Source organism: Equus przewalskii, chromosome 22 (assembly GCF_037783145.1).
Source record: "Equus przewalskii isolate Varuska chromosome 22, EquPr2, whole genome shotgun sequence".
NCBI lineage: Eukaryota > Metazoa > Chordata > Mammalia > Perissodactyla > Equidae > Equus > Equus przewalskii.
This window is the reverse complement of record NC_091852.1, coordinates 26585199-26611650: the sequence shown is the minus strand read 5'-3', so window position 1 is coordinate 26611650 and position 26452 is coordinate 26585199. Positions and strand designations below refer to the sequence as shown.

Below are 26452 nucleotides of genomic sequence, written 5' to 3'. Positions count from 1 at the left end.
CCCAATGAACTAGATAGTATCTCCATTTCAAAGAGACACAGAGATGGTAATAAATTCGCCCAAGTTTATGCAACAAGTAAAGAGTAGAGCCAGAATTCAATCTCAGGTTTATCTGACTCCAAAATACCTTTGTCTATGTAAAAATAATATATTCTTATTAAAATATCCATGCCCTAAGGAAACAATAAGGAAGACAGTGAAAAATCACACATAATTCCATTTCCCAGATATAATTGCTGTCAATATTTGGTATTTCTTTTTCTCCCACATAGACACATGCATAGACCAAGCACATGTTAGTTCATAGATCAAATAATTTTTGAGCATCTGCTATGTCGTAGGTGCTGTTCTCCATGCTGAGGTACTCCAAGTCCCCATCTCTGAGAAGCTTATATTACAATGCGGGAAATCAGAAAACAGACAAAAAAATGAATAAATTTATGCTATGTGTGCTAGCATGTATGCCATACACAGCTATGCAGGTTGTTCACTGCAGACTTCCAGGAGGAGCCAATAGTTAGTTACACTGCAGCTAACATGAATGCCCTCCCCAGGAGTTGGGCACAACTCCTACACCACACATAATGGGTAATGATGGGAGACATAGAGCAACACAAAGGAGGAATATTATTTTATGAATGAGAGATCAGAAAATACCTCTTTAGTTAAGGAATATTTGAAAATTACCTAAAGAAAGTGAGAGAGCCGGCTCAGCAGGAATCTGAGAGAAGATACTTTCAAGTAGGGAGAATAGCAAATTCAAAAAACCTACAACAGGAACATTCTGGAAATGATCAAAGAACAGCAAAGAGGTTGGTATAGTTGGAAAGTAATGATGGGTGGGAAATGAGGTCTGAGAGGCAGAGGGGGCCAGATCACAGGGCCTTGTGGGTGTGGTGAAAACTTTGGGGTTATTCTGTGTGATGGAAGTCACTGGAGAGCTGTAAGCAGAAACGAATGTCTTAAAAGGATGAGTTTGGTTGCTATGTAGAGAAAACAGGGGAGGCAGAACCAGGTAGGCCTAGAAAAAAAGTGATATTGGCAGCTTAGACTAGCTGAGAGCTGAGGAGTGATGAGAAGTAGTCAGATTCAGGAAGTGTTTTAAGGTGTTGCTGTCATTCAGAGCAGAGTTCAGATAGTACCAGCTCACTTTGCTGATGCATTGCTGTGTAATGTGAGAGAAACCTAGGAATCAAGATGTCCTGAGACGATAGAGGGGTGTTTATGAGTTGTGGAGCATGGGAGGGGCAAGGCTGGGAAAACCAAAATTTCCATTTGGGGAATTTAAGTTTCAGATGCCTATTAGGCATGCGAGGAGCGAGAATGTTGAGACTGGAGATATCGTTTTGGAATTTTCAGTAGACAGATGGTGTTTAATCCACAGACCTGAATGAGATCCCCTATAGAAAGCACAGAAAAGTGAAGAGGTCCAGGGACGGAGCCCTGGAGTAAAGCAACATTAAAAATTAAGGAAAACTAGGGGAATCTGCAAAATCACCTAAGGAAGAACAGCAAGAGAGGTGAGAGGAAAATGGGAAGGGTTTGAAGTCCCAGAAGCCAAATAAAGGAAGTGTCATAACAGGCGTGATCAGTTGGACAAAGGATGCTAGAAGGTTAAATAAGACAAGAAGAGGAAATTGATCATTTGATAGACAAAGTAGAGCCAAATTTGGCACTGATGACTTCACAAGAGTCGTTTGGTGGGGCAGTAGGAATGAAAACATGATCAGAGTGAATTTAAGAAAGAATGAGCAGAGAGGAAGTAGAGGCAAATATAAATAACTTCCAAAAAGCGTTGTTATGAAGGAAGCAGAGGGATGACATGGTAACCAGTAGGAGATGGAGGAGTCAAGAAAGGTTTGATATTTTATTTTAGTTTTTTGGATGAGTCATAGTATGTCCTGTTTTTAAGGTAATGGTAATAATCTAGAGGAGAGGGGGAAAATGATAAAGGACAGAACTACTGGATCCATGCCCTTGAAGACGTAGAATGAATGAATAGGATTTTGTGCACAAGTAGAGTGATGGGTCTTTGCCAGGATGATGGACACATTAATTGTAATAGAAGAGAATATATAGATATTTATAATAAGCTCATATTATATATGCTGCCTTAAAATCTACTTATTAATTGACTATATTGTAATGATATCACTTCGTAAATAAACTTGGATCAATACCATGGCCTCACAGTATTTCAGAGCATGCCTCTTCCATAATTTATTTTATCAATCCCCTCTTCTTGGACATTTAGGTTGTTTCCAACTTTTCACTGTTATAAACAATGACAAACCAGGCTCTTAACCTCTGGTACCCTGACTGCATGCTTCTTGCATGTCATCCTGAGCCAGTCATCAACGTGGGGCTGCCCCCACCCAGGCTTAATGTCCTCTCTAAGGCTGGAGCTCTGCTCCAAGTTCAAGATCCAGGGCAGGGATGGGAAGAATCACTTGGTCCCCTGCTAATCATGTCACTACCTCCACCCTGAATCTCCACTAACCAGAGGCATGTGTCTGTTCTGTGGTAGGCAGGGCACAGGAGTATTGAAATAGACACTACTTCTGCCCCCCTGGAACTCACAAGTGCTAAAAAATTTGGAGACAGGCACAGGGCCATAGCCTCCAGCCCCAGAAATTGAAACCATTTTAGGCCTAGCTTTGTTAAACATTTTCCTTTAGGAAACAGAGTTTTAGAGATGGAAAAAGTGAAGCCACAGAAAACCAAATAGCTTGCTTTCGATTCTTTAGCAACGTAGAAAGACAAGCTGGGAATCCCACTCATGTCTGTCCGACTTTAAGCACCCATCCTTCCTCCCTTTCCGCTACACTCTCTCAGCCCTGCAGCCATCACTAGCCCTTCCAAGCTTCCCCAGGCATAACACAAAGCAAACCCCTCCTGATAACAGAGCCCATCCTGAGCCAAAGCCTCAGGGCTCCTTAGAATCAAGAGCAGGGCCCTTCCAGCTTTATCTCCAATCTCCTTCACAGGCTCTGTGAAGCCACACAGGCCACTTCCTAGCCCCGCAATATACCCTGCAATTTCCTGTCTCCTTTCCTTTCCTTATGCCCCTCCTATGTCTAGATGTCTCCCTTGGCTCCATGTGCTGGGATCCTACCCACTCTTCAAGGCCCGCTCAGATGCCGCCTCCTACAGGAAGCTTCACCTGGTGTTGTTGAGTTTGCCCACCTTGGAGCTCCTAGAGCACTTTGTCCCTGTCTTGTGAGCCTTAAGACTATCTTGTTTGGAATTCATTTTTAAGTATATCTTACCTCTTCTCCCATAACCACCAGACTAGAAACTCCTGAAAGGAAGGGATCATGTCTAAATAGTGTAAGTAACTTCTCCAGCACCTGGCCCAGTACCAGGCACAAAGCAGGCCCTTGTTATAGGTTTGAAGGATGGATGGGATAGGTGGATGGATGAAGGAATGAATGAATAAATTCCCTACTTGTCCCTGGCTTGATAACTTTTTTGATGAATTTATTTTATTTAAATTCTAGAACCTACCGACGTAGTTATGTAGAGCTGTCCCAAAGTGCCCCAAAATTCTCCATTCAGTATGCCTCTTCCACTCCTGTTCACACAGTTCCTCCAACTTGCCTCCATCCTAATTCCCTTAAAGTTTCCACTCTAGGTTTCCTATAATCATCTCACGCAAATAGTTCTACTTTAGAAGTCAGGTAATAGGTACTTAAAATACAGTCTACCCCTAGCAACTGAGACCCCAGGAAGTGGCCCCCTTGCCTGAGCCAGCCTGGTCTTCCTAGCATCCGACTCTGGAGATATGGTGTTGGCAGCAGGAAGGGACCCGAGAGGAATCTTTCGAGCACCTGCTTTGCACTGATCTTGAGTTCAGTAAGGTATAAAAGAAAGGCCGGTTCTTGACTTCAAGGGGGCAATAGGGCTAATGAGCAGGAAGCATGGGGCAGAATTCTGAACCCAGTTCCATCATCACCAGCTGTGTGATCTTGACCAAAGTGCTCGTTTTTTATCAGTCTTCACTTGCTATTAACTTATAATAAAACATCACCTTCTTCATTGACTGGACATGACATGTAAGGCAGCTAGCACAGCACCTAGACTCAAAGAATGAGTTCGAGAAATGTTAGCAGGTATTGAGGAGGTTACAGTCTGGCTGCTTGGGACATTAGAAATGCACAGAAGGAGAGAGAAGTAACCTTCTTTTCCTTAGAAAGCTGACACTCTGGCCATACCTGACCACTGCCTCACTGTTATCTCTCCTGTCCCTTAGTTCTTGGCTGTCTATGCCATCAGTGTCAACATCCTCCACATCATTCAACCCTAAATCCAAAGCCACCTCCTCCAGGAAGCTTCTCCATCCCCCAAATTAGAAGAAAATTTATCCTTCTCTTAACTTCCATGGCACTTTTAAGGTTAGTAAATCTGGAAGCCTCTCTATTTTCTCAAGTCTCCCTGCAAAGTGCAAGCACGTCAAAGGCATAACGACTTTTCTGCCAAGCTTAGAATTCCCTGGGTGTAAAAATGCACCAAGAAGGGACACAGGAGACAGTAAAGCCACCCCAGTTTAGTCATCAGGCCCAGGACACCCTGGGCCCATGATTCATTCCCAAGACAGCAGGCTCCAGCCTTCAGTGGCATGTTCCAACAGACCTGTGGCTTTCCTGTCCCTTTCCAGTCCCCGGGGAAGCAGAGCTCTTTCTGTCTAAACATTAGATCAATTCCTCTCCTGGCTGACTTGAGACATCCCAGGTACCCTCACACCCACAGGATGCCCCTCTCACTTTCTCAGTTTACTTTTCTGGCTTTACAACTGCTCCCAATATCTGCCTCATTTTGCTGTTCATACCAGTCTCCATGTTTCTCAGATTTTTAAAACACATTCTTCTGTCTTTGATACTTAATCAACCCCACAGCTGGACATCCTTGGACACTTCTCTGATCAGGCCCAGCATCCAGGTTACTAGCTCTTACATTAACCTCTGCAAAGCTCTTGCCCTTGGGTTTTTGTCAAAGGAAGGACAGGCAACTCATCCCTACACTTTCAGTGGTGGCATTATTGAGGGCCTTGTCACCTACATCACTGAATGTCTCCTATAAAAGCCTCAGATGAGACACTTCTTTGAGAATTTACTGCTAAGAAAAGCTCTTCCGCCTCCTCTGAGGAACTTTCCATAATTCTCTCTGATCATACGGATTATGTAACAGTTCATGCCCCAGTTTTGGTTTTCAGCTGCTAAGAACTTGGCAGCAGATATGAGGCCCTGCTAAAGGAACTCAGCTTTCTGTGCAACTCCAGGCCTCCTGCCTCTAGGGTTACCTCTTGATGTCTAGAATGGGACAGCCTGTCCTGCTTTGGTCCTTTGATTATTCCACTTTGAGCTTCCGTAGATGGAGGTTGCATCTGCTGCCTCTCTCTGTCACTGGCAGGTCTTTAGCCATTCCAGTGGGATGGTACCCCACACAAAGTTTTCCCATCCTCTCTACCTCCTAGCTCTTCGACCTTTTTGTCTTGAGTGCTGCTCTTCTGGAAGGCAGCATGGGAATTTAGGTAGTTCTAGTATTTGAGATGAGAATAAAAAAAGAGAATTGGAAAGTGGCCTTTCCCCATTTTTAACGAAAAATCAGTTTTATTTTTATCAGAGTTACACATGACCATAGTTTAGAGAAAATAGTTCTACATATCTTGTTAAAATCAAAACAAAACCAGCAACTCTCTACACTATTCCCTTTTCCCAAAGGCAATTATTTTCACCTCTTTTAGTTGATTCTTTGGGTATTACTTTAAATAATCTTCTTATAGATTATTTCTGCTATTGCTATTATATTCTGCTATTTCTTTGGTTTTTATTTTTAGGTATTGCTTGCTGACTTCCCACTGAGGAAGAGGAGGATGTAAATCTCACTTGCCATCACCACAATCACCAGCTCTCACCACCCAACACACCATTTCTTGTCTTGCTCTATCCCAAGTAGTTTTGATCAGGTCAATTTCAGTTATATTATTTTGACTACAAAAGTGCTGTAGCTGAGCCATGTAGTATACTACAATTACTTTTCCTTTCAGCACAACTTTTTGTTTTTCCTAAATTTAACATTTATATTGTTCGTTTTTCCATTTGCTTGCTTTTTATGCTCTTGACACTAATTCAACCCAAATCTGCCATCCGGTTGTGTGTCTCTCTCCTCCATACCTTCAAGCACATTAAAGATTCTATTGTTTTCATCTTCTTGATGAAATCTCTCCCAGAGCATCATGACCTGTTGAAGTCTGGACTGGTTGATCTCAAGATCTGCTACACAGCAGCAGTAGAAAGCCATGACAGCAAAATGAAGAAACTGTTATCTGAACCTGGTAAGAGCTACAGCCAAGGTAGAGGTGTTACCCTTTGGGAGTCACAGTCTTAGGTAGAATACAGCCTTTTCCCAACTGAGGCCCAGCAGAGAGGAAGCATGGGGAATAAACATTACCACCTCAGTTTCTTCCTGCTGACTTCCTGCCAGCATCTCTTTTGGTCAAGCCTAATTGCAAATCAGGCAGCAAGGGAGCCCAGGTAACGTAGTCCATAGAAGTCAGACTCCTGGAGCACAGAGAAGGATGGAGAGTAGAACTGAAGAAGCAAACTAAGAATAACTAGCAAGCTATGTCTTTCTCCTTTTGGTTTACTCTGTTGTTTTGGTAGAACCCATTGCCCAGTAACTTTATGAGAAATGGCACATAAGAGGTAAATTACTTAAATGTTTATAAGTCTGGAAAATATCTTTCTGTCTCAAGCTAAATGGATAGTTTGGTTGGATATAGAATTCAAGGTTAGAAGTAATTTTTCCTCTTAACTCTCTTGTCTTCTAGATTCCATTATTGCTGTTGAGGAGTTTCCTGCCATTCTAATAGTTGATTCTTTGTGTAAAATCTGGAAGCTTAAATGAGCTTTTAGTGTTTGTATTCATAATTCTGAAATTCCAAAATGATGACTTTTGTATGGCTCTCTTTTTATCACTGAGTTCTGGGTACTCAGTGGGCCCTTATTTAAAATTTCTATTCATAAGTTTTGGGAAATTTTCTTGAATTACTTTCCTAGTGATTTCTTCACCTCTGTTTTCTCTTTCTGGAACTCCAGTTATTTGGACGTGTAACCTGCAGAACTGGTTCTTTACTTTTTTGTCTGTCTTTCCTTTTATCTTTTGTATTATTCTGTTTTTTTAGAGATTTACTTAACTTTATACCAATTTCCAAGAATTCTTTTAGGTTCTCTGAATCCTCCTTTTCATAGTACCTTCTTGTTTTTCTGAGTCTGTTAATGGTAGGTTTTGGGGAATTTTGTCTGTTTGTTCAGTTTTTTTTAAGTTTCCCTAAGTAGAGTCAATTCTCTCCAATTGAGTTTTCTTGTTCGTTTTATTTTGTCTCTGCCTTTCATATTAGATGCTCTGGTGATCCCTCACAAAAAAGTTACTTGGGAGTTCGGTGTCCAAAGGAAGGGATTGGCAACCTGGGCTTTCCTGGTGGGTAAATGTCTTGACCATTTTGTTGGGGAATTCTCCAACATCAGAATCTTAAGATCTTTTCTCTTGGGCTAGTTACATTCCACTCTCCTGTCCAGAGAATATAAGCTTAGTTGCCAGGACTGTGGGAGCTAAGTGAGGGGAGAAGCAGAGTCTCAGTCTATCATGCACTCTCATTTATCCCGTTTCCCACATGGCTCTGCCCTCGATTGTGCCTGTTGTCCTCTGGCCCACATTCTCTGTCTTACACTTTCCAGAAATCACACTCCCAGTCTTCTCTTGGGGCAGAAAAGAGACAGCCCTCTTGAGGCAAGGGACTGAGAAAGAGTCTCCTTAAATAATCTCTGAACAGTTCTCCTATTTTCAGTTCTACCTTCACCCTGACTTCTAGATGAACATGTGATCACTAATTCTTGAGGCTTTGGGGAAATTCGGGGGTGTTCAGTGCATTGTTTCTTAATTTTTACTTAAACACTCTTTTAACAATTTTTCTATTTTCATCCCTACCCTCATCCCCACCTTCAGATGTATATGGAATCATTAATTCCTGAGCCGTGTGGGGCAGGAGGGCTGTGTGTGTTAAGTTGCACTGCTTCTTGGCTTGCCCCACTGCCACCTTAGGACTCAACCTCCTCAAGTCTACCAAATCTTTTGCCATCCCTTGTATTTCTAGCTTCCACTTTTAAAATATTGTCTTATCTCCCATTTCTTTGTCTTTGTATCTTTGTGCCATTAAAAAATCATTTTACTGTTATTTTACTAAGCTTTGGGGTAAGGACAGAAGTAAATGCATGTGTTCATTTCTCCCATCTTCATCTGGGAGTCCAGAAATTGCCTCTCTTTTTTTTTTTCCAGCTTTATTGAGGTATAAGTGACAAATAAAATTGTAAGATATTCAAACTCTACATCGTGGACATTTGATATAGGTATATCATGAATGGATTCTCACCATCCAATTAATTAACACATCCATCACCTCACATATTTATCTTTTTTTTTTTTTTTGGTAAGAACATTTAAATTCTGCTCTCTTAGCAAATTTCAATTACACAACACAGTGTTATCGACTATACTCACCATATTATACATTAGCTCCTCGGAACTTATTCGTCCCATAGCTGAAACTTTATACCCTTTTACCAACCTCTTCCTATCCACCCCTCCCCTGAGGCCTTGGCAACCACTTTTCTACTCTCTGTTTCTGTGAGTTTGAGGTTTGTTTTGTTTTTATTTTCTTTAGACTCCATATATAAGTGATAGCATGTAGTATTTGTCTTTCTTATATGGCTTATTTCTATTAGCATAAAGCAGTCCAGGTCTATCCATATTGTCACAAATGGCAGGATTTCCTTCTCTCTCACAGCTGAATAATATTCCATTGTATTGATACCACAAGTTTATTGATTCATTCATTGATGGATAGAGGTTGTTGCCATATCTTGGCTAGTAATTGATTCTTGCTGGAGGGACCACAGAAGTGTAAAGAGTTAAAATAAACGTGTCTCACTTATGTACTTACTGTAATGGGGCAGAATCAGAGGAGGTATTCACACAGGATTGTTTCATAGGATTCATTACAAATTCATCAAGAAAACACAAATAGCATTACTCTCCATAGAGCTTTATATCGTATCTTTGAATACTGTTTTCCAGTTCTCAGAGCACTTCCATGTATTTATCCTCCTCAGCCCCTGACACAACTCTACAAAGTAGACAGGGCAGGTGTTACTCTTCTCACTTTACAAAGGAGGAAATTGAAGCTCACGGAAGTTCAGTGACTTATCCAGAGTAATCCGGCTTAGTGCCAGAGACAAAGGCAATATTTTTGCTTTTATAACTCACCCAGAATGGCATTCAACCCAATGGAATTGGATCCATTTCCCACATCATGCCCAGATTGTTCTGTTATGGCCCGCATCAGCACCACCTGTGGAGGATTAAAGAATCATAAGATTCCTGGACCCCGGCTCCAAGAGATTCTGATTTATAAGGTCTGGAGAGTGGACCAGGAATCTGTACTTTAAATAACTCTCTAGATGATACTGGCATGTAGCTTGATTGAGAATCACTGCCCTAAAGGGCCTGGAAGTGATCTGGAGGGGTCCCCCAGGCTTCAAGGTGGGGATAATCAAATGCAAGTTCCCAGAATGCAACAATTTAGCCATCCAGGCAGCAACCATCCCAGCCTGGCACAAGTTAAGTTAATAGCTTCATCCTTTCCCCGCCTCCCTGTGGACCTCACTTCTGCCTTCATTACCTGGTCTGCCCACTCACATAATGGAGACTCCCTTGCCAGCTCCCTCCACTGCTCCATTTCAGCTGTGGGACTTCAGAGACTCAACTTCCTGAAAAAATTAAATTGAAAAACTTCCTCCCTGATAACTTAGGACCTCTTGTGGAACTTAGCTCTCTTAGGAGCCAGAGGGAAAGAATAATAAAGAGCTCTGTTCATTATCTGATTGGCAGCCCCAGAAATGTTATCCCTGGCTCTCAAGTGGCCTCCTAGCTGGAAAATATAAAATCCAAATACCTTTAGGTCAGAGAGGGGGCATCTTGGCATCAAAATGCAGGTATATGCGTATGAATGCACAGTAGTGCACAGTGGAGGAGGTCTCTTTTCTCGAACCTGAAGGTCCCTGAGCTAAGGAAGGTCAACGAATGACAGGGAGAAAAAGAAGGAAGCTGTACAACAAGAGTCTCAGCATTTTATTTACCACTGAGAGTAAGAGAAGACTTAGCCTATTTGGCGGGCCAATAGGAGAGACCACTACACACATCTTAGCACAGGAGGCAGCAAGCCCTTCTGGGAAAGAAACTGAGCTAAGGAAGGAGTTGGTGCATGAATTTGTAAACAATAACTCAGCCATCACAGGGGAGGGGTGACTCTGAGTACAGTCTGAGGTCCTCACCGGACCAGGCAGGCATGCCCAGAGTACCTCTCGCTTCCAGAGGCCTCTTTCAAGAGGTTCCTTCTACAGAAGTCATTCTGCTGGTAACACAATACTTCAAACCCCTAGCCTAGAAAATGGCCTGGAGTGGGAACCTGACCCAAAGGTAGTCAATAGAGGCTAAAGGAAAATCCGAGGTAGCCAGGAAAAGTGAGAAAGAGCAAGAGAGCACTCAAGAGAGAAAAGACAATTAAGTCAATCTGTTCTTCAAGAATTGTATTTAACTAATTCAAGAAATACTTATTGAGCACCAAATATGTGATGACAATTTATGATTTTTTAATCTTATTTAACAAATGCTTCTTTGAATATACACTGTGCCAGACACTAATATAAATGCTTTGCAAATATCAATTCATTTAATTCTCATAACAACCCTAGAAGTCAGCTATACTTACCATCCCTGTTTCGAAGGTGAAGAAACCAAGGTGCAGGCAGCCTAAGTAACTTGCCCCAAGGCTATAAGTGGTAGAGACAGTCTTTTAAGTTCCAGGAATATATCAATCCACAAAAGAGACCAAAACCCACATCCTCATCAATCTTATTTTCTACTAATGATTTTGGTCTGGACTTTTGGAGACAGAGTCAGTGGTATTTGGAAGAGAAGCTGAAAAAATCAGATGGTGAAGGCCGGCAGCAAAGGCCATGGAAGCAGAGGTCTGGGAAGGAAGGGTGAAGGGGGTTGTTGAAGGCAACAGAAAAAGTTAAAGATCAGTGAACTGAGGGCCCACAGGATAAACAGGTCCCAAGAAGAACATTCCTGTGGCCAGCCATGTTCATTTCCATAAGGCCTAGGTTCTTCCTAGAGCCCTGAGAGGCCCAGTTATGTGACTGAGTTTTGCATCCTCTTATCCCTTCAGTAAGACCACCAGCACTGAAGTAATCTGAGTGAATTTGTTCTTCACATTCTTCAGAGCCTCCCACACTCAGCCCCATGAAGCCCTAATCCCTCAGGAAAGCAAGGACTGCAAGAATCAAAACCCAACAAGGCAGTATGCACCAACACAGTCTCCTTGAGAGGTCAAGAGCATGAAGCTGTACCGCTCTGGGATAAGCACAGACAGAGAAAGAGGCATAAGGACACACCAAGAGTGACAATTCTTCCTGCTTCAGAGAAGTGCAGGGCTGGTAGAGTGGGCATCACCCTCAGCTAAGAATGGTGGTGGCAGTTCTAGCCCTGCAATCCCCAACTGCAGCCAGCAGTGGGGCCAACAGCAGAAAGGCACTGCATCCTAGGCGTTACAACAGTGGCATCATCTACACTGGTTTCTGGGCATGATATTGGGGTAGTTACAGCATTATAAACATAATATAAAAGAAAGGCTTTCTCCCTCAGCCTGGAGGGCCATGACTGCTGAGGAAGCTGACATTCCTGAAGTTATACTGGAGAAGAAACAGAGCAAGACGGCAGTCACCACGTGGAAACCAAGAGGATATATTTAAGAGCACATCTGAGATATCCCTTGGGATAATTGAGGAACCTTTGATAGGAGACTGGAATACTGTAATAGCATCTTATAGTTAAAACAAGAGCAATGCTGTCTTTAAAATTTTCACTGAGAACCCATTTAAATTTTCAGGTGGATGAGACCGAGGGGAACATGCATAATTCTTTTCTTTGATTTTCCTTTGTCTCACCTCAGTCAGAGCTGTTCTGCACAGGGAAGGCTGTTTACTAAGGCTGTGCCAAATCCCATTGGTCCTCATTCTCACCTCTGCTATGTCTCAGGAAACCACATTCCAACATTGAGTCAACACTGATGCTGGTAGGGAACACTCAGCAGGAAGCTTCAGCAATTCTGATGCAACTCGGAAGGATTTCTTGGCAAGGGCTGGCTCATTGGAATGTGGTCCATTAGGCAGGAGAGTCGGCAGCAGTTGTAGAATCAGAAGCACTTCAGAGCTGGAAAGGTCCATAGGGATGGCATCTCTAATTCCCTCACATCCCAGATGAGGCAACTGATGAGAATTTTATGTGACCCTCTGCAGGAATTCCATGTTCCATCGCCCTTCCCCCATATAAAGCCTTACCAGCTTCTGCTGTTCTTCCCAAGAAGAGTGCCAACTCTCCCAGCCCCCTAAGCAAATTGGCCTTCTCATATCACCTCTTTCCTCCAGTCGAGCAGGGTAATCTTTGGAAAAGCTTACTGTTGACCAGAAACACCAACCTAAGTTAAGTGAGCTGTGTGGTCTTTAACACGTCAAGGTCCCAAGAAGTTGTAAGAATAAAGATGAAGATGAAATGAAGATGATAGTGATGATGATAAAGAAGATTCATAATACTAATAACAGTAGCAGCTCCCACTTATTGAGCTAGGTGATATGCCAAATACTTTATATGCATTCTCTCACTGAATGCTTACCATTACTCTTAAGAAATAGGTATTAATATTCTCATTGTACTGATAGAGAAACCGAGGTTCAAATGTCAAGAGACACACACGAAGTCACAAAGTTATTAAGTGGTAGAGGGAAGCTTTGCACCCAGATCATTCCTCCTTACCTTTTTTTAGATGTTGCTCAATATCCACCTTCTCACCTCAGAAGGGAAGGGAGTTTAGGTGTGCAAGGGCCTGGGCCATACTGGGCTGGAAAAGTGTTTCTACCTTAGTTCTCTATAACTGGTTCCCATTGCTCCCTCACCTCCTTAGAGGTCCCAGGCATTTTCTATTGCCTAGGGGAAAATCTTGGCAAGCCAAACATCTTCTTAAATTCTCACAATATTAGTCTTTTATTCGGGGGGGGGGGGTGAGGGAGGGGGTTGCGAACGGGACACCTGGAGGCAGAAGGAGGACTAAAGAGTCAGTCTTGAGGAAAATCAAGTCAACCGCATTTTCCATCCTATTCATTTTCTAACCCATTTAAATGGGATTCTAATTGCATAAAACAACTAATTTTGTTCATTAAGTTTCAATTAAATTCATCTGAAACTCAGGATAATGGCATTGTTGTTGAACAGCCATATTAAAGATGAAACATAATCTCTCTTGACTCCATTTCCTTTGATAAAATAAAGTTCAGCTGCTAATGAGCTCACAATACAAGGTGTCTCTTACAAATGGCAACAAAGGGTGCAAATTTATGAACAGCTGCTTCTATTATCATCATCAACAGCCATTTCTTTTGTTACCAAAACATGCAGAAATTATTATAGGGCCCTTTTTCTCATTATGACTTTGACTTTGGGGGTGAGGGGGGAAGAAAGCATGAAATAAATAGATTCATAATCATATCACAGTGAAGTCACACACTGAGACCCCACAGCAGTGGCCTCAAAGTCATGATGCAGGGAACTCAATGGACTAAGCAGACATTTCGATTTCCAGTCTTGCAGGCCTCAGACAATTCCTCCCCTGGAGTCCAAATCCCTGTTTCAGGGCAAACAAGAAATGTCTCCCCCTACCTAGGTGGGCTATCCCACGCCTTTCTGTAGCCTCAGGGAAGAACCTGTTTGCTCTCTCAGTCAGGGAAGCAAGGAGCAGCCTGTCTGAGTAGCGTGAGTCAGCTTTGGTGAACGAGCCTTCCCACTCTTGGGCGACACCTGGCTCTTCCCATGGGCAGATACCAGAAGGGCCATGAGGCCACCATTTCCCTCCCCAGGGCCCTGCTGTGTTGATAGTTAACCTCCGTTGGCAGAGTGTCTGCCCCTGGTCACAGTACTGTGACTTTCAAGCCTGGTGATGTTGATTTAGTGCCCAAAGCTAAGACAAATGTCATCAGTCCCCAGCCCAGTGAGAGCGTAAGTCTGAGTGACATTCCACCAAGCTCACTGAGGGTCTGCTATGTGCAGGGATCACAGGGAATGCAGAGGCGAGTAAGGCCCTGTGTGGCTGGGGGTGAGCAGTGGGTGTAAAACACGAGGTCCACACTCCCTTATCTGAAATTCTTGGGGCTAGATTTATTTTGTATGAGTTTAGAAGTTTTAGGACTTTAGAAAGTAATTTCATACCTAATATCATATAGTATCTAACACCCCACATGAATATTTTATAGTGGTATGTTTGAATATTCATAGTAAATGAGATAAAGAATATAAACCACCTCTTATCAGTTCAAGTCAGGTCAAGTTTGCTTCTAAATGATTTATGAGTTATGAAAAATATTCTGGGAGCAAAAGAACACTCACCCTGGAGAGGAAAAGACCCCCAGGAGGGAAAGGGAAGAGGACTGGGTCATCCAAAATATTCCTGGAAGGGCCCAAGGCCAGTATACTGAGAGAACTGACCTCTGTCGGAACCCCTTGGACTTCTACTGGTAGGAGAGAGAGGCCCATGGCTGAGCATGGGGCTGGGGATCCATCTTTCTCCAAAGAGCTGCTGCCAAAGGGCTGTGCTCCAGTGTCCTGGTGCTGCTGCAGCCGAGGCCACACTCCCCTCCAGTCTCCTGGGCCTCACATTCAAGAGGAGCTCTGTGGCCAAGGTGTGCCTTCTTCCTTTGTCATCTGTCTTCACAGAAAAGACCCACCACAACCACCACCACCATCACAAACCTGGCCAAATCAACGGGAGGCAAGTCTCCATTTGAACAAGGGTATAGTCTTTTCAAATGGGTGAGTATGTTAAATAATACGTTCAGAAGAATTCTTCATACTCAAGAATATAGTCTCATGAAAATATTCTCCTTATCCCTCTCAATCTCTAGGAGCTGCAGCAGAAACAAACTGAATATTTTTTTTTAAATGCTGTAATATATTAAGACAGAACGAAAACTGTTCAGTCAAAATTAAATATTTAATTCTGGAATTAAATAGTGGTGATGGCTGCACAACCTTGCGAACACACTAAAAACCACTGGATTGTACATTTTAAAAAGGTGAATTTTATGGCATAGGGGTTATCGATTTTAAAAAACTGAATGGTTAAAAGGAACAAGTTAATTCAGCGAAATGACTTTCAGTTCCACTCCACTCCCATGACCACACCCTAAACCTATCAACACTTGGGTCTCAATTGTAGGAATCTTTAATCCCTCCCACAGATCACTCTTCTATCTTGAAAGCCTTCTCTCACCTTCCCTCCTGCTAAATCTGCTTGGCAGTTGTCTTAGTTTCCCATTGATTCTGTAACACTTACCACAAGCTCAGTCGTTTAAAACAACACAAATGTATTTTTCTTACTGTTCTGGAGGCCAGAACTCTGAAGTCAGTCTCACTGGGCTCAAGTCAAAGTGTCAGCAGGGCTGGTTCCTTATAGAGGCTTTATAGAGGAAGAATCTGTCTCCTTGCCCTTTCCACCTTCTAGAAGCCACCTGCATTCCTTGACTTCTGGCCCCACTTCTATCTTCAAAGCAGATCCCTTCTGCTACTGCTTCCATCCTCACAGCTCCTTCTTTGTCTCTGACCCTCCTGCCTCCCCGTTATGAAGACACTTGTGATTACATTAGGCCCATCCAGAATGATCTCTCCATCTCAAGATCCTAAACTTAACAGCAACTACAAAGTCCCTTTTGCCATGTAAGGTAACAAATTCACAGGTTCCGGGAATTAGGCTGTGGACATCTTTGGGGGAGGAGGGCATTATTCAGTCTTTTACAGCCATCCACTTCCTAGATCCCTCCATTTTCTCCCAGTCAATCCCCTGTTGACATCAACTACCTTCCTTATTCAACCCAGCCCAATGGGTAGAAAGAAACTATTCTCTTTCTAGCATCTTCAGTTCTTTCACACCCTTTTCGATATACCAAACCCACCTGGAAAGCCCCTTCCTAAAACAATTCTGTATCTGCCTTCTCTGCTCTTATAACCAGGAATTCAGGGTTCACGGATGAAATCTCCCTTTTCCTGCGGAAAGCCAACCCTTCCTTGTGGGGTTGGCCTTCCCTTTCCTCCCTTTAGGGTTCCTCCATCAATTATTCTCTTTAGATCTTCAGGCTCTGACTTTGAACTAGACCCTTGCCCACAGCAGTAAATTTTTTTCTCCCATCTAAAAGCAAAAGTGAGGACTTCTCATTCTGGACAAGGTGGAGTAGGCTTCATTCTCCCTGCTCCTCCTGGCTAAGTCTAATTAAGAACCATGGACATAATACAACAAGCAATCATAAGAGGACTATGAAATGTTGAGCAAGGCAAGTCGACTAGCTGGGGACTTCGGGACTTTAGGAATTACACGGGGTGAGTTCTCTGGGTTGTTTTTCTTTCTCCCATATGTCCTGGACTTGAAACTGGAGAAGCCTGCAAACTGAAACCACCAACAGACACAGAAAAAAAAAAATTAAAGTCTCAAGAAAAGCCTGCTCTCTGTAGTCAAAGGACCCAGAAAGGAGCAGCATAGCCGCAGAAAAACCTTTTTGACAATACTCTACCCCAAGCGAACATAATGAATGGTCCCTACCTGTACAGTAGAGACCAAGTGGGGAGTCTGGATTTCTGCTGCTTGCTTGGTGGCAACAAGTGAGCCAGCGTAACGCTTCCCTCCTCTCCCTTCCCAGCATTGCATTGGTAGAGTCCAAGTGGGGAGCCTGGACTTTGACCCCTATCTCCTGATTTAGTGGCAGCTAGAGGTCCTGGGTGACATTTCTCTCCCTACCAGCATGCTGTCAGTGGACACTGAGTGGGATTTCCCAACAGTGGGAGGCAGCACCCCTCACCTTCCCAACTGAAGAATGGGAGGAGAATCTTAGAGAGCAGGGAGCTAGAGAAAGGAATTCTTTACACCTGCACAGGAATGCGCTGACCGACTCACACGTGAAACTGACCTACACTAACTCACCAAAAAGTTTGAGAACTGAACTAAAGTGTGGAAACCACCCAGGTTTGCAGAGTGGCCTCTGGGTAGCACACAAAAAAGCAGAAGAGAGGAGCACCATAAGAGTTCTGAAAACTAAACTGTCATTGGAACCACAAAACTACTACAAAAGTAGGCCAGGATCTGAGCACTAAATCAAAACAGGGTGACTGCCTGCTAAAAGGGAAGATTTAAACAGAATCCAAAGTCTACTACTAACATAATACCCCAAATAACCAGGTTACAACAAAATCACTTGTCATACCAAGAACCAGGAAAATCAGAACTTGAATAAGAAAAGACAATCAAGAGACACCAATAACAAGATGAGTTAGATGTTGGGATTATCTGACAAAGATTTTAAAGTTGCCATCAGAAAAATGCTTCAATGAATACTTATGAACTCTTGAAACAATGAAAAAATAGAAAATTTCAACAAAGAAATAAAAGATACAAAAAAGAATGAAATGGGAATTATAGAGCTGAAAAATTCAATAACCAAAATAAAAAACCCACTTGATGGGCTCAATAACAGTTTGGTAATGACAGACGGTGGAGTCAGTGAACTTGAGGGTGGATCACTAGAATTTATCCAATCTGAACAGACAGAAAACGGACTGAAATCAGGGACCCATGTAACAACAACAACAAAAGATCCAACATTTCTGTCATCGAGGTCTCAGAAGAAAGGAAAGATTGTGGGGTTAAAAAAAAAAATTCCAAGAAATAATAGCCAAAAATTTCCCAAATTTGGTGAAAGGCCAAGAAATTGAACACACTGCAAACAAGATAAACCCAAAGAAGTCAAAGCCAAGACATATTATTATCAAACTTCTGAAAACTAAAGACAAAGAAGACAATCTTGAAAGGAGAGACTTCGGAAGGGGAAGGGAGGAGAAGAGAGAGAGAGAGAGACAGAGACAGAGACAGATGATGTGTGTCCAATAGGGTACACCAATTTGAGTAATAGATGTCTCATCTGAAACCACTTGAAACTCTCATCAAGGCCACTGTTGGCCTCATAACGAACATTACATGATCTTACGTGGACTCGGTAGCATTTTCTCTCTGTTGACCCCTCCTGCTTTCTGAAACGCTCTCTTCCCTTGCCGTCAGCGACATCACAGCACTCTGGCTTTCCCATTGCTCAGCCCCTATCAGCGCTCACTCCCAGGCTCCCCTTTTTCTACCCCTCTGTTTAGCTATTCCCCAGGTACTGATTGATCATGGCTCATTTCTCAGCCTTCTCGTGTGACATGCTCTCTCCCTAAGTGGCCTACCCTCTGTTTCCCTGGATTTTATTTATTTTTAAGTCAGGTTTATTGAGGTGATATTTACATCTAGTAAAGTCCACCTATTTCAGTGTTCAGTTGTATGAATTTTGACAAATAATAGTCCTGTTACTGCCACCACAATCAAGATAAAGAATATTTCCATCATGCCAAAAAAGTTCCTCCACACCCCTTTGTTGTCAATTCCCTCCCCCACCTCCAGTCCTTGGCAACCAATGATCTCTTTTCTGTCCTGATAATTTTGCCTTTGCCAGAAGGTAAATTTCATGTATTTTCAAACATCTACCCATAAAGACGATGCCTTCCTCATTTACATCTCTAGTGCTAACCTGTTTTTTGAGCTTCAGACTCATCTATCCAATGTCTTTTGTTTGGGTGAGCTTTAGAATCCTCTTTTTCCTTCATGCATCAGCAAGGATGAGAGATTCAAAAGGTACCTAACCTTTCTGAGCCTTAGTTTCCCTCCACGAAAGAGGGGAATGATACTTACTTTGATTTCTTGAAGAAGTTAGATAGATGCCACTAAGGGGCCAACCCAGCTGGGTATACACAATAGATGCTCAATACATCATTAATATTAGCTGCTGTTGACGAAATTTCTTCAAGGGGACCTGCACTGTCTGACCACAGAGCATGGGGTTTCTGAGTTGTTAACCTACTTGCTGGGAGAGTTCAGGACTCCTCAGACGCCAGGAATCATTCTCCCCACCAGTCAGTACTATATGTCTCCACCACGTGCTGGGCAAGAGAATGCGTAACACGTCAATGACTGAGTATCTGAAATCTGAGAAAAAGTTTGTAGTACAAGTGAGTCTTCCAACTAGTTCATGTAATGACAATGCCTGAGGATCTCCAGTTAGCTTCAAGTTTATGGGGCCGATTAATATCTGAAATGAAGATTGTTTCATTTCAGATCCCTTTTACTTAAAGGCAAAAATAAAGCACAATGTTATCTTGTAGCATGTACTCCTCCAATATGGTAAGACCTCCAGGTCATTTACAGAAACTTTCTCATTTCAGCCTTGTTTCACATTGGATGGGTACAGGGAGAAGTGGCAAACCCATTTACTGCTACAAATTTTTGTATTCTGAATCTTGTTTTCATATACTATTACTCAGGAGCAATTTATAATATATTCTGAGAAGCCATGCGATATTTTAGTGGATGCTTCTTCTCAATTTCTCTCTAGATGAACTAAACAAAACTACTTTAATACAAGTAAACTGACAAGGCTCACATTGTCCTCATTTCAAACACACATAAAGGAACTAGTGTTTGAAATATGCTAGGCAGTTTTTACTAATCCTCTTACCTCCAGAGAAAGGGCTTGTAATTAAAATTACATTAGAATTGTCACAGCTAGCAATTTTTTTTTAATGCTAGAAGGACTTCAGTGATTTCATGCTACATGTACACACTAAAAATGCAGTTAGCGTAATGCAAAGAAATTAAAATTACAATTGAGGTGTCACACAGTAAGTGAAAAAGCTTTAGGTCTGTCTGGTCACAGAGCTAATAATGACTTTATGCAGAATGCAGAGAAACAAAGGTGCCTTTCTCAAGAGCCAGAGTGTGTTTGTGGCTGGCACTATTTTGCTAAGGCCATATGCAGCTGTTCTTGGTTATACGAACTTCAGTTAAGTAAGACCATAAAAAACAGCTGTATTTGAGATCACATAGAGGACTGGCACATTTTCTCCCTGTGGCAGCCATCAGAAATCTTGCTGACAGGCTAACTTGTACAAAACGAATGATCCTATTTAGATTAATTCCTCTTAATGCCTTACACAGGCCTACCTTCCTGGCATACTGTGGAGAGAGCAGGTCAGTCCCATTCAAAACCTGGAGATAGAAGATGCAAGCTTGATTACTTGATAAAATATATGACTGTACTGGTAGAAAATGTGGAGTGCTCAGTCCCTGTAAAAATAAGGCTGGTGAGCTCTTCCCCAGCTGAGTTCAGCCGTGAGGCACTCTGGAAAATGAGCACTCCGCCAGTGAGTGGTCAGAGAACTGAGTTTTAACTGTGGCTCTGTCATTACTGTTTCTGTTCTTCACTCTCTACCCAGTAACATGATACAGCCACGCATTTTGCCATGAAACTTTGAAATGCCCTCCAATCCTTGGTTCTGGGCTTTGGCCCGTGGGACGTTAATCAACACCTCGGACAGGACTGAAATGTGCTTACTCAGCTGGGCTCTCTTGCTCTCTGCCTCTGCACTGACACGAGAAGAACATACCTGGGGCTACTGGCCCACTGGGTTCAGGAGGCTGATGGGAGACACATGGAGCAGATATGCGAGCTGGTTCAAGCTGAGGTCAGCACGGCTGCCCAGCCAAGCCCAGCCTAGATGAGCCAATCCGCAGGCTCAAATGCAAAAGTGCTTCTCCCAGCGGCCCACTGAGCTTTTGCTGTTGTTTGCCATGCAGCATTGCTGTGGCCATAGTTGACTGGAGCATCACTAAGGACTGTGCGGCCTTGGGCAATCCCTTTCCTGGCCTGTCCTCCACTCTTCACGGATCCACACAGCCCCTTCTAATGGTAACCGGGCACCAAGACACCTGGGATGAAAAGAGCTCCAGACTCCAGGTGCTCAGATTTTTTCCAGGCCTCAAGAAGGAGCTGAGGAAAACACTTCAGCTGGCCCTGTGGACTAGCAGAGGAGTCTTAATCCCCAAGGACAGTGCCATAAATGTCTGGCGAGTGTCCTCAGTTATGAAAAATGTCAGTGACAGAAGAAGGGTCTGACAAACCTGGGCCCCAGTATGTCTTTGTGGCCAGCTCCCAAACCACACTTGTTTCTCCATAGGTTTAAACTTAGACAAAATAAGCAAATCAGAAGACAGAATTGGAGAAAATGGAAATCTTTATTTTTAAACACTAGTACATTTCCAGGCTGTTTTAAAAAGGAAAAATCATATTAGTTCAAAATTATGCATCAACGCATATTTATTTAAACTCTAATTTTATAAACACATAATGAAAGAAACATATTTATAAATATCTACTTAGAATACGTATTATGAAAAAAAAGTGTTTAAAAATAACAGTCCCAGATCTCCCTCTTTAAATATATAAAATTCCCATACAATTCATAAGAATTCTTTCTCAAGAGCCAAAAATTTCACAAAGGCCAACAACTCAGTTCTCATCAGACAAAATCAAAAGTAATAGGGATATAAAAAAATGTAAAAGTTCTGTACAAGGGAAATACAGGTAGCACACGGGTAAGTCTCGTTACCATACATGCCATTTGTATTTTAAAAATGTCTTATAAAACTGCCATTTAAGACAAATAAGTGAGAGTCCTTCCCTGACTGTGAACAATGTATAAATTATCACCCTCCCACCCAGGTGTCGAGCCCCCACCTGCTGGGATGGGGAGGGCGTCTCCACGTGTTTCCCGACCGGGGTCTCAGCCGCCCGCGGGGACCCACCTCCTCTCTGGCAGTGGCTTTTTTAATGGGTGGTTCAGTATTATTTCCTTGCACTTAGAAAAATTCTTTGGGATCACAGCAGACAACTGCTCACAAGTGAAAGCAAGAACAGGAGATGACTTCAGATTGCTGTCTCCAATTCACAATACGTGTATTTTGTGTTTTGGTGACCAAACTCTGGGAAGCCAAATCTTCCACTGTCAGAGACACACCCTGTCACCTACCCCAGCGAAACACATGGCACAGCCCCCAGGCTGTCCCTTCATCTTTCCTCTTCAGGCCCAAGCTGCTCCGTTGCCTGCAGCAGCATAGGTAGACTATTGTCTCTTCTGACACTTCTTCTGGAAAGAGCTCTTCAAAAAAGTGCGGTACACGGGGTCATCCACATATTCGTTCTTAAACCTGGAGCTCAGCACTCTTTGTCTCTTTTTCTCCCCTTGGATTATGTCTGCTCCATAAAAGGTGTCTTCAAATCGCATATCAGAGGCTGTGGACTAAAAACAGCTAGGGTTACACTGCGGAAGGGCATGTATCTGACCGTGACAAGAACAAAGACCTGATTCAGCCAACTGAATGTGCGGGGAGGGTGCCGCGGCCAGGGTGGAAGGGCCCCACCCAGGGGGCTTTGAAGCCTCCCCACCTCCTCCAGTCGCCTGCCTCCATTTAGCCCCACTCTTTTCAGGATCTCCAACCCCCAAGGACATTCACCAATGCAAGCCTTCTCATTCAAATCTCCCTCACTCTCCATCTCCCCTCTAGGTCCTGCCCAACCAGGTATTTGACAAATTTGTCAAGAGTCATCTCCAATTCACCCCATTCCTATTTACCTCTGGGCCTCTGCCCTCACCACTTCCCTCAAACTGTCCTCGTTCAAGTCCTAGATCCTATGACACTTTCCTATCCTAAATTTATTTGGCTATTCTGTCACCTGACTATTGCTGGAAGATTTCTTCTCTGTCACTTGGTAAGCCCTTCCTCCTGCCTCTCCTCCTCTGGCTGCCCATTGCTGATATCTCAGGGCTTCCCCTTTCTTAACTATCTGTTCAACTCTGATGCTCCTGGGGTTTTGCACTTGGCCTTCTCCTCTCCACATATGCTCCCTGGGCCTTCAAGCCCACACTCATGGCTTCAATTCCTGCATCTCCTCCAAGGATGCTCACTTCTCTCGCTCCAATTCAGACCTCCTCCTGTGCTCAGGCCTGTGTGTCCAGCTGCCCAGCAGGCATCTCATAGTGTTTATCCTACAGGCACTTCGAATCAATCTGTCCCAAATTGAACTCAAAGTCTTCCTTCTCCATCGCTGACCCTCTTACACTCCAAAAATGGTAGCACCATCCCCACCCAGCCAGCTACACTGATCAGAAACCTAAAAGTCACTGTAACCTTCCCCTTGTCCCCACTCTGTTCAGGGCCCCTCCTCGAAGCCCTCCATCCTTTCTTCTTTATCCCTCCTGACCCCATGGTGCAGGCCCTCGTACTTCCTCTCCTAAACCACTGCAACAAATACTGTACCCTCACGCTATTGTCTACAGAACCACTAGAAGAAAGCTCTCTAAAAACTTTCTGATTATGTGATGCCCCTGCTTATAATTTTCCAATAGCCTTACTGCCTTCCAGATGCCATCCAAGATCCCGAGGCTGGCCCTACAAAACCTAGCATCATCCCCTACCATGCTCTGGTCAGACAGAATTATCTGCAGTTCCTGGCTCACACCTCTTTCGTCTGTGGATACACTGTTTCCTTCCCGTGGGAAACAGCCTACCTTCTCTGCCACAGGCAAACCTGGGGGCCCTTCTTTTGGGATTCTATAATACTCTCACGTGTCATCGCAGTAGAATGAGGGCAGGGCAGCTAAGTTTCTCCCCATCAGGGACTCCTTGAACCCCTTGAGGGTGAGGACATTAGGGACTGTATACAAAATTTTATATGTGTTCTCAATGCCAAGCAACATGCCCAGCACTGAGTCACTGTTCAGTGTTAGCGTGTGAAGAAAAGTGGGCCCTTTCTGACAGGCTCAGGGAAAGTCTACATTAAAGCACTATTTCTGCTTCCTAATTCCTTACTATTTCGCCTCCTAAAATGCATTCTCAACTGGTTTTCACTGAGGTGGATCACTTTAAATGACACCAACACACAGTGCATCTCACTATGTCACGGAGGCCACCTCCCCTGCTTGGGGATAAAGGCAGAGTCCAGCTTTTAGGGCTTGAAAACACATGGTCAATTGTGTTCACAGTACTTACAAAGAAGCTTGAAAACTAAAAAGTGGAGCCAAGTGCACAGTTGGGCATGTTCGCTCCCTTCATGAGACGGCTTTCCAAGCTAACAGGCTCCCTTCATGGATTCCCCCAGATACTCCGTCGTTCCACTCGGGAAGAAAACTAAGAGATTGTGGGTTGGTTGGGCACCCTCTGCCATTAGGGGAAAACGTTTTTGTTTCACTCATTCTTGGCAAAGTACTTCCTCTGAGTAATCTTTCCCTTTTATAAGTGCTAAAGTTATCAAAGGAGAAAATAAAACATCTATGAATGTGTCGCCACTGTGCGAGAACAGCAAAAGTCAGCCTCTCAAATACAATAATAAAACCGATTTACCAGTAGCTCTAGTTAATTATGCACTGTTGCTATGGTTATTCTGTGAGACAATAAAAGGTAATGGGGCCGTTTCTGAAGTTAGCGGGAAAGAACCCAGCACAATCACCGGGGTGGACTGCTGACTCTTTTGAAAAATTTCTTCCCAAGTCAGCGGGTGCCTGGGTGAGCAGAATTCATTAAAACACGCAGGCCTCCCAGCGAGGGCTGCTAACTCACCCCTCCTTGAAAAAACCAAAGAGATTTCTCTAATCATAAAATATCTTCCATCAATGAGTTTTCCAATTAGATTTGTTTCACCAACTGGAAAAGAAATAGCAGTCACAGACAGACTAGCCAAGGGCCAGAGGGTTATATACCAACCTGAAGGAAAGGCTGGTCTGCTACAGCAGGAGCACATAAGTCTTTGGTTCAATAAAAACAGAGGTGGCAAACTGGATTTAGTGACTGCGAGCTTTTGTTCCTGGAGATATTTTCTACTAGGCTCAACTGCTGGACATAACAAGTTACATTCAGAGCATATCCGCCGCGATTTATATATTTTTCACTGCCTTTTTTAATTAAACAATCTTCTCTGAGAATTAAAAAAATAAAGGCGAATGTTGGAGTGACTGTTCAGAGAAATGGACATTAGAAAATTCAGGAGCTGTGTTCAAATAAAGGTACACAGGAAGGTATCCTGTTATTGGACCCAAAACTATTGTGGAACAAAGAGATTGTGATCAGAGCAGAAAGCAAAAAGCTTTCTTTTAATGAGATTAAGAAACAGTACTTGAAATCTGCAAGACCCAGCTGGTAAAATGCTTAATCGTACATGGATTAGATAAGCGAAGACCTGAGGGACCTGCAGAGGGCTACCTACTCCATCCTCGTCCTCTAAACCTCTAGGTGATTAAACAAAGGCAAGAAAGAAAAGGGAGAGGAGGGAAGAGGGAGAATCCATGGAAGGTAGCAGCACAGAACAAAAGGCAGCCGTCTCTAGCAGCTTGAAAGGGAAAGTTGTTCTCAAGAAGTTAAGACCTAGAACACTGACAAATTATCCAGGTTTTTTAGGTCTTTATTAAGGTTTAGCTGATGTCTATACAACAGGAACATCTGATTTTCTCTTTCCCTGCAGTTTATGATGGTAGTTAATCTATGGTCAGTGTGGGTCCCCTATGTGCACGTTTCCTCACTCTGTGGGTAGCAGTACTGTTACCATCACTCTTCTCTTGACTATTTCACTTTGAAGGACCTTCCTCTAAAGGATGCAGCAGAGAAGGAAGAGTCAGTTCACACCTAATGCAGGGACCCTGTCCTCAGGATCCCACATGAGAGCAAAGGAGCTAAACATACAACTGAACATTTAAGGAAAGCCGTTGTTTTTCAAATTAATCTATGGTAACTCTATCACTGCAGAAAAGCATACCATAGGCATGCACTGAGAACTAAGGGTGTCATTTATTCAGAAAAAAAGTGTCATTTTAGTCAGAGAAACCCCATTCATTCAAATTTCCCTGTTCAGGATTTATCATTTCACAGAGGCAGTAGATGCAATTCTAAATGAGTAAAACTGACTTCATTTCAGGGGCCACTAAATATTTTATGATACAATAATGAAAACTAAGTTATTGTGAATTATATTTTTTAACAACTTCAGTTTTGATTATTTGTCCATGTTTATTTGTCTTTTAATGGTATGTACAGGGCTTCAAACTAATAACATTTTCTTTTTTTAAAAAAAAATGGTTTAGTATTCCCACAACTAGTAGTTGGGCTTTGTTTTCCCTTGTGCTATAAAAGTGACAGCTTAGTTTAATTATGAACTGACACAAACATTAGTGAGCTTCTGAGAGAGAAGTTAATGAGTGTGTGACAAGGCTACCGGAAACGGGATGCTCACTATGCCGAGCCCCCTTTAATCTCCTACTCAATACTTGCTTTACTACTAAGAAGACTGTAAATGCCTTGATGGCATCTTTGTATGTTCCCAGTGACCTG

The 26452-nt window shown here is 43.0% G+C and overlaps 1 protein-coding gene across 4 annotated transcripts in view; it reads right to left on the bottom strand.

The window, feature by feature from the left end:
• Positions 1 to 21291: 21291 nt before the first annotated feature.
• The window catches only part of KDM4C (lysine demethylase 4C), a 390924-nt gene continuing 385763 nt past the window's right edge, over positions 21292 to 26452 (bottom strand). For all 4 annotated transcript variants that reach the window (XM_070590143.1, XM_070590145.1, XM_070590144.1 and 1 more), the window contains one exon: positions 21292 to 22374. In XM_070590143.1, coding sequence (XP_070446244.1) covers positions 22198 to 22374 — 177 coding nt within the window. In that variant the 3' untranslated portion in view covers positions 21292 to 22197. The remainder of the gene's footprint in view (positions 22375 to 26452) is intronic.